This window comes from Chanos chanos, chromosome 15 (assembly GCF_902362185.1).
Source record: "Chanos chanos chromosome 15, fChaCha1.1, whole genome shotgun sequence".
NCBI lineage: Eukaryota > Metazoa > Chordata > Actinopteri > Gonorynchiformes > Chanidae > Chanos > Chanos chanos.
In genome coordinates this window covers 7,883,821-7,892,446 of record NC_044509.1, presented here as the reverse complement: position 1 = coordinate 7,892,446, position 8,626 = coordinate 7,883,821, and the positions used below count along the sequence as shown (strand labels likewise).

Genomic DNA, 8,626 nt, shown 5'->3' with positions numbered 1-8,626 from the left:
TCAGGCTGCATCACATTATGTCAAGCAGTGTGTTTGAGCTTTCCGCCCCTGTACCTTTAAAGAGAGCAGGAAGAGAGTGAGAGAGGTAGAGAGATAAAAGGAGAGAGGGGGCAGAGAGAGGGGGAGAAGCCGAGAGAGAGAGAGAGAGAGAGAGAGAGAGAGAGAGAGAGAGAGAGAACGATAGAGAGGAAAGGAGAGACAGACGGGAGAGATGGGAACAGGCTAAAAATAAACCATCAGAAGTGCTTTTTAAAATCTGCAGCGAAGCAAAGAATTCATTTAAACAAATGTTAATACGTAGAGGTCTCTCTCTTTCTCTCTCTGTTTCTCTCTCTCACACACACACACACACACACAAACACTCATACACACTGACACACACACACACACACACACACACATGTACACACATATTGTCTGACCCATGTAACACAGCATTACACACACACTCCCTCACCCCTTCTGATTTGATTAAACTACCGGTGGTAGATTTTGATATCTGATAAGGAAAAAAAAAAAAAAAAAGCTTAACACCCTGAAATCATGTTGAAATGTGTGACTGGGGCTGTAAGTGTAGGCCCTCTACTTTACCAGCAGTGTGTGTGTGTGTGTGTGTGTGTGTGTGTGTGCGTCAGACTCAACGGTTGTTTTTCTGTTCACATCTAAGCACAGTTCACCTTCTCTCCCCCCCCTTACACCCAGGCAGCCAACCGCCCCAAACTGCCTTCTGATTTGTGTGGCAGAGCCATCTGTTCAGACTAATTAACTAATTAACTAATTAATGAACTCAGGGGGAAGAAGGCAGCCGTCGATTGGCCTTGCGCAAATGCGGTTTTCCTAGCTCTGCTTTCCGGCAGCTAGCTTTCCCTCTCGCTAGCCTTCGTTCTGTTTGCTCTTCTCCGCAGCAATGCAGCCGGCTACGCACATCACCGATCCTTCGTCAAAAGGGGAAAAAAAAAAAAAAAATCTGCCTTATTTGCGGAACCAGCTTACCCTAATTAGGTTCCCTAATTCCACACAAGACTTGATTTCATCACTTTATATCCCCCCCCCCACTCTCCTCACCACGAGTAAACACAGAACGAAGGGAAGAAAAAAAAAATATTCCTGAATTAGGATTCACAGGCAGTCCTCTGCATCTTCTCGCCGATGTTTGCTTTGAGGGATTGATGCTGTAGGGAGGAAAAGCACACTGGTTTTGATAAAGTGTACAATCATAGGATGACAGATCCTTATTTAATAATAACAAACCAAAAAAAAGACTGGTAATTGCAGTTGGCGATCATGTGAAGAGGACTCTATGTTATTTGAGGATAATTTGTGTGTGTGTGTGTGTGCGTGTGTGCGTTTGAGTGTGTGAGAAATCTACAGAGAGATGGTAGGGCAGAGAAAGAGAGAGAGAGAGAGAGAGAGCAACGGAGAGATGTGCTTATGTGTGTTTTTGCTGCTGTGAGTATCTGTGAAAGAAAAGTGTCCATATAGTCAGACTCCTATTGACAGAAAATAGCTGGACATTAGACAACCAACAACTGCACAGCTCAGAAGAACGAGAGAAGAGTACAGTTACTTGATGGAACAAAGTGAGTTGAGTGGCTCCTCGTGGTTTTTTGTTTTGTTTTTGTTTTTTTAAAGCTAAGTACCTCCATTAAAACTAACCTATCAATGGCTCATTAAAATTCCTCTCTCTGGGACATTAGCATTGTTATCCTTCTAGAGAGATTCAGCCGCTCTTGTGTGTAGACCGTAGTACGGTTTCCCCTCGTGTACTACACAATGACACGGAACATTAAGTATATGTTACTTCATTTTGTTCATCTAATGAAAAATTTTAAGATTGTATATCTCATTCTGCTGTATGCTTTGAAAAACTAAGTCTTCTGCTGATGTGAACATTACCTAGAGTGTGTGTGTGTGTGTGTGTGCGTGTGTGTTTATAAGAACTGATGCAGGTATCCGGTGCTTGTATATATTTAGTATGTCCTCTCCAAAAAAACAGGTTTTTAGATCTTCAACTCGGCGGTCTTTTTCTTTTTTTTTTTCATTGAACTTCAAACAATGCAGTGTGAAAATATATTTCTTCTCATTGTTCCAGTCTTTCTCCTATGGGGAGAAATATCATTGACTTAATTACTATTTGGCTAGATAAACAGATGCAGCTTTGCTCTACTGTTGCATAGGAAGAAAAATGCCTCATTAGAAAACTGCACCAAAATAATTTTAGCTACTCCCTCTGTCTGCCGCCTTCTGTACTTCCACCTATTTGCCAGTTTCTCTCTCTCTCTCTCTCTCTCTCTCTCTCTCTCTCTCCCTCTCTCTCTCTCTTTCTCTCTTCCTCTCTCTGTCTACTTCTATCTCTATCTCTGTCTCTATCTCCATCTCTATCTCTCTCGGGTATCTATCTAGATAGCAATCATGTTTCTTCACTGTCCTCTGAATCAGTTATCCCACCCACCAGTTCGTTCCCAGGATTTGAGCTGGGCTCTCAAATCAACACAAGAGTGGTGGATTTAAAAATGAAGACTTCCTATCAACAAGAGAGGAGGCTTTAAGATGATGGTATCGCAATTAGAGTTACACTGTTTAAATGTCACTTCAGCAGCCAGTTATGTTTCATACTCTTCGGTTTGACTCACGGATTTCATTACGGGAAGGCTTGGGCGACACGCGTGCTCATATGAGGAGCGAACGTCGTTTTTTTTTTTCACTCGTAAAAGAAACATGAAGAAAAAACATGAAACGCGCAAACAATCAGTTCCTCTGTCTCTCTCTCTCTCTCTGTGATTCTTCCTCCTGTCTGTCTGTCTGTGTGTGTATCTTTCTCTCTCTCTCTCTCTCTCTCTCTCTCTCTCTCTCTCTCCTTCTTTTTGTCTCTCTCTCCATTTTTCTCTCTGTTTCTCCATAGCTTTCTCAGTCTCAGTCTCAGTCTAGCATTCTTCTGCCTTTTTGAGAGGTTGAAGTCTCTCTTCACAGTTCTTTGCCCATTACCTAAAGCAAGTGTTGAATATGCATGAGTCCAGCCTGGTAAACTGCTGTTCTCAGCGCTAAAGTCCACAGGAGGCCTAGCTCAGCAGACAGGAAGAGGATGAGAAGAAACTTCTCTCCCTCTCTCTGTGAGAGAGAAAGAGACAGAGAGTGAAAGATAGATCTCATTCGACATTTGTCTGAACAGTAACAAGGCAAATGTAAAATCAAATGTTTCGTTAGCAAACGGTTAAAAGGTGTTTTGTTAGCATTTGCATGCATTTGCTTGCATGTGTGTGTGTGTGTGTGTGTGTGTGTGTGTGTGTGTGTGTGTGTGTGTATCTGCATGCGTGCGTGCATGTGCAAACGTGTATGCACGTTAAAAGAATTTATCCCTATGGTTGAGACTGTGGATGGTTGCCAGGCAACAGCAGCAAACAGCTCTGAACAAGGTTAATATGATGGCAGACAAATCCTGTGTGTCACGCCTTCAGCCATGTCCCAGTGGCTCCCCATCAGCAGGGAGCACATTAGACCCTCACTCACTCGCAGAGGAATATCTATCCATCCCCTGCCAATAATCAACGAGAGCGACCCAAATGAACATGCAGAGCCCGCCCCCTCACCTCAATCATTCGGCCAATACCTGAGCGGTTCCTGTCAATCAATCAATCATCAGACACCAGTTACACAGAGTGGCAGCTGCTGTCAATAACACCATTACTGTGTCAATAGCTGAGCCCTTACTGCTCATTTTAACTGTCGGCGAAAGAAAAGTTTTCTTTCAATCTTCTCGGTTCAGTCTCAAAGCAAGTTCAAGACAAACTGTATTTGTTTTTTTGTTTTGTTTTTGTTTTGTTTTTGTTTTGTCTTTTTCATCTACAGGAACCACTTGCAGCTTCTTTACATTTTTGAACATGTTTCATTTTTGAATTATTTAAACGTGGAAATAGGACATGAGTGCTTGCGTGTTTGCTCTGATATCACACCCCTAGCGGTGTTAATGTCCCCCGACATAAGCTTTCGTGCTTTCAGCAGACGCTCTTCTGCAAAACATTTAACACTGCTGTACTGCCCTGTACCTTACGTGGAGCAGATTGTTGAGTCTTACTGTATCTTTCATCACGTCTCATGTATTATGAAATATGCGTGTTTGTTATTCTTACCTCATCCAAATGTTGTTAGACTGTCTCATGTCATATTCCCCTTTCTATTTCTGACTGCCTTTTCTCTCTCTCTCTCTCACTCTCTCTCTTTCTCTCTCCCTTTCTCTCTCTCAGTCACTCTCTCTCTCTCTCTCTCTCTCTCCCCACTTCTCTGCATCAGAAGCATGACGTTTGAGGGTTGAGGGTGTTTGCATTATAGTTTATTTTGGTTCATTTCTGTTTTATTCCGTCTGTTGTCTAATTTGTCTGTCCTTAGCTACGTAATCTGACGACATGGAATATATTTGTTTTTTTCCCTGTGTTGCCTTTTCACCATTATAATTCCTCAAACACTATAAAAAAAAACACACCCTCATTAAATCATTTAATTTTATCGACTAATGAAATTTAATTTGCGCTCCATTGTAGAGTCATATCACGTCCCCCATTGATGATAGCCGTTCGTTGTTGTTGTTTTGTGGGGTTTTTTTTTTTTTTGTCATGTTCGCGTGTGGCCTCTCGTTTCACTGCGTGTAAAGCATCAATCACCGTGTCTCGTGTCTTTATTTACTGTCCAGTTCTGCTCTAATCATCAAGTGAAAAACAGTCCATTAAGCATCCAAACAAGCTGATGGGCCTATCCCCCCTTAACCGCCAGCTCATAAAGACAGAGAGGCCTGACAAGCAGATAACAGAGTGACTCCTGTTAGCAGCCTTCTCTGTATGCATGTGAGGACAACAGCGCCACACATTATCTGTCACCGTGGAAACAAGATCACGGACGGGGGCTATTAAGACTTTATAAGAATTAAACAAACATGTTTCTTACTGATGTATGTTCTCGTTTGGAGTGAGTCATTAAGCTCTACGTAGGTGTTCCTAAGATGAAATTCCCAGGTTCTCGTGGCTGCCTGGGAATTTTTCCAAGTTTTGTACGGTTGTACAGTGAATAACACAGCCAGAGAATGAAAGGACATTTATCACACTCAGGTGTAGTATGATACATTAATAAGTGTGTGTGTCTGTGTGTGTGTGTGTGTGTGTGCGCGCGCACATGCACGTGTGTGTATGTGTGTGTGTGAGACAGAGAAGGAGAGAGAGAGAAGGAGAGAGAGAAAGAGAAACAGTTTGTGTGTGCATGTGTACATGCGTGTGCATGCATATGTCCGTGTGTATGTATATGCGTAGAGCAGTGCATTAGAGGCGCTATACATGAATCATCCATTTGCTCTCATTTAAGAGAGTTTCATACCGGTATCATTCTTTTCCCCACAACGAGTACCCCTTTCAATTTAATCACTATTATGAACACTTCTCGGTTTCTTTACACATGCATTACAAAGTGTTCCATTTGGGGTGGGATGGGGGGGGGGGAGAGGGGGGCAGTTAAAATATAAGACTACACGTAATTAAAGACCAGTGAAGACATGAAAATACCTTGACCAGTGCAAAAGGATGGCGTGTGCAGAGAGACAATGAGTATATAAAGAAGCTGCTTTGGTTTATCCCTCTCTTACTGTGCAGTTATCCCCCTAATAATATAAAACCAGACCTGGCCTAACATCCTATCTCCTCTTCCATGTCTTCCACCGCTACTCATTTTCTCTGGGCCCTCCTATTTTTTTATTTTTTTTTTCATTTCTTTTTTTTGTTGCTCTATTATTTGTTTTGTTCTTCCTGCAGGTTTTCTGAGCACCGGAGACCAGTCCGCCAAAGGAAACTACGGGCTGTTAGACCAGATTCAGGCCTTGCGCTGGCTGAACGAGAACATTGGGCATTTCGGGGGCGACCCGGAGAGGATCACAATCTTCGGGTCGGGCGCCGGAGCGTCCTGCGTTAATCTGCTTATCCTGTCTCATCACTCGGAGGGTAAGAACCGCTGCCGTCGTTATCCCTTTTTTTAAACAAAAACGAGTTCTAAAGAGATGTGCGAACGTGAAACCGTGTAGACGTGACGAGGTTCATTTGAAGCGTGTTCGTTTGAATCGCGCGTGGGTTGCCGCACAGGGAGCTGTACCGCGGACCAAGCAGATGCGGTCGCGTTTGGGTGAGATGCTGATTCGTAATGACAAGTTCCTTTGTGTGTGAACTGGTGTGTATGAATGTGAGACAGATTCCTGATGTGTCTGTTCAGACTTGTGGAAGTGTGTGTGAGACTGATTTACACCATCCTCAGATCATTCAGACGTGTGAGTTTGACACAGGTTCATAATGAGGACCCTGTTATAAATATGGATGGCCGTGAGACTTGTAATGAGAAACATGTAAATATGAATGTGAGTGTGTATGTGTGTGTGTGTGTGTGTGTGTGTGTGTGTCAGAAATAGAGAGAATGGTGCAAAAGCATTGAGCAGTAGCTGATCTCTCTCTCTCTCTCTCTCTCTCTCTCTCTCTCTGTCTCTCTCTCTCTCTCTCTCTCTCTCTCTCTCTTAATTGATTTCATAGGGATAGGGGAACAGGAGGGGCAGCAGGGTATGGACTGTGTATGCATTTTGTGGGGAGCGGTGGTCGGGGTGGTGGGGGTCATTTAATAATTAATAACAGAATCTGCAGATGAAAACTCAGGGACAAGAAAGCATTTTTCCATAGCAGTCTAAACCAACATGGCTACCACAGAGCCTCTCACAAGATGCTAAAGGCTGAGGCAGCGTATCCCTCATTAATGTAAAGCATTTCATTGAGAGATTTTTCCCAAAACCTGCTGATAATACGCCCCCCCAAGTGAGACATATGTCGTTTGCTCTCAGTGTTTATTTGGACACGTGCGGTCGAACATCACCGTTCATGCTTTGAATAATCCCATTCGCCTACGGGTTTTGTAATCTCACGGTAGTGTCTTAATCTCATTATTCTCTGCGCCTCAGGCTTGTTCCAGCGGGCCATTGCCCAGAGCGGCACAGCCATCTCCAGCTGGTCGGTCAACTATCGACCCCTCATGTACACTAAGATTCTAGCGCGGAAGGTGGGCTGCAGCTACACAGACACGGCCGACCTGGTGGACTGTCTGAGGAGAAAGAGTTTCAGGGAACTGGTGGACCAGGACATCCAACCGGCACGGTACCACATCGCCTTTGGGCCCGTGGTGGATGGAGACGTGGTTCCAGACGACCCAGAGATTCTCATGCAGCAGGTTAGCTTACAGATGACATTTTGAGAAGCTACAAAGATGGGTTAAAGCTAACTGTAAAAAAAAAAAAAAAAAAAAGAAATGTTTCCTCAATGAAATGCATTTCACGATTGTGTTTAAGTAGTTTATGTATATGTACCCACCTTTTGCATTCCATTCGTCAACTTAGGTACGACGCATATACATAAATATGCAGGAATGTGAAGCAAAATCAAGAAGACATGCTAACCGCTAAATGCTAATTTGCGTTTAATCTGAATTTGGCCTATGATCTCTCGCTCTCTGTTTCTTTTTATGCATAACAAGACAACACGACATCATTATATCTAACTCCACAGGGAGAGTTCTTGAACTATGATATTCTGTTGGGAGTGAATCAGGGTGAGGGCTTGAAGTTTGTAGATGACAGTGAAGGAGAAGATGGCATCTCTGCTGCATCATTTGATTACACTATCTCCAACTTTGTAGACAATCTCTATGGATACCCAGATGGTGAGTTCTTTTCTCACGCACACCCATACACTTCCCACACACAGAAAGTAAAGAGCAGACGCACTTTGTGTTTGCTCAAGCCAATGGCGTTCTGTTTATGACTTACCTCTAAGGATCTCTCTGTTTTTACTGATCCGATTTGTGAATTTAGATGTTCTGTTTTTAGGAATGTGACTTGTGTCTCTTCAGGTTTGTCTCTTATTATCTTACCGCCTTGATGAATTTCTCTCTTTCTCTCTGTCTCTGTCTCTCTCTCTCCTTCTCACACACACACACACAAACACACACACACACGCGTGTGCCCCTCTCTTAAATGACTATGCCACTCACTGTTGTTCAATCTCTCTTTCCTTCTTTCTTTCTCTCTCTGTCCCTCTCAGGTAAAAACATACTTAGGGAGACCATTAAGTTCATGTACACTGACTGGGCAGACCGTGATAATGGGGACATGAGACGCAAAACCTTGCTAGCCCTGTTCACAGATCACCAGTGGGTGGCGCCAGCGGTCGCCACAGCAAAGCTACACGCTGAGTTCCAGTCACCTGTCTACTTCTACACCTTCCACCATCACTGTCAGACGGAGGCCAGGCCTGAATGGGCGGATGCAGCGCACGGGGATGAAATCCCTTACGTTTTTGGTGTTCCCATGGTTGGTGCCACCGACCTCTTCCCCTGCAACTTCTCCAAAAATGATGTCATGCTGAGTGCTGTGGTCATGACGTACTGGACTAACTTCGCCAAGACTGGGTCAGTAAGATGGTTTAACAATATTAAAAATGATCAGTCCTGAGAAAACTGACTTTTGTCCTCAAACTTGTACATACCGTATATGTTCATATATCATATATGTATAAGATGATACCATAAGTTGTCTGTAGAAAATGGAATTGAAAAATAAATT

At 43.4% G+C, this 8,626-nt stretch overlaps 1 protein-coding gene across 4 annotated transcripts in view; it reads left to right on the top strand.

The window, feature by feature from the left end:
- The window catches only part of nlgn2b (neuroligin 2b), a 29,773-nt gene that overhangs the window by 19,986 nt on the left and 1,161 nt on the right, over positions 1-8,626 (top strand). For all 4 annotated transcript variants that reach the window (XM_030792404.1, XM_030792403.1, XM_030792405.1 and 1 more), the window contains 4 exons: positions 5,790-5,975; positions 6,971-7,236; positions 7,572-7,725; positions 8,106-8,472. In XM_030792404.1, coding sequence (XP_030648264.1) covers positions 5,790-5,975; positions 6,971-7,236; positions 7,572-7,725; positions 8,106-8,472 — 973 coding nt within the window. The remainder of the gene's footprint in view (positions 1-5,789; positions 5,976-6,970; positions 7,237-7,571; positions 7,726-8,105; positions 8,473-8,626) is intronic.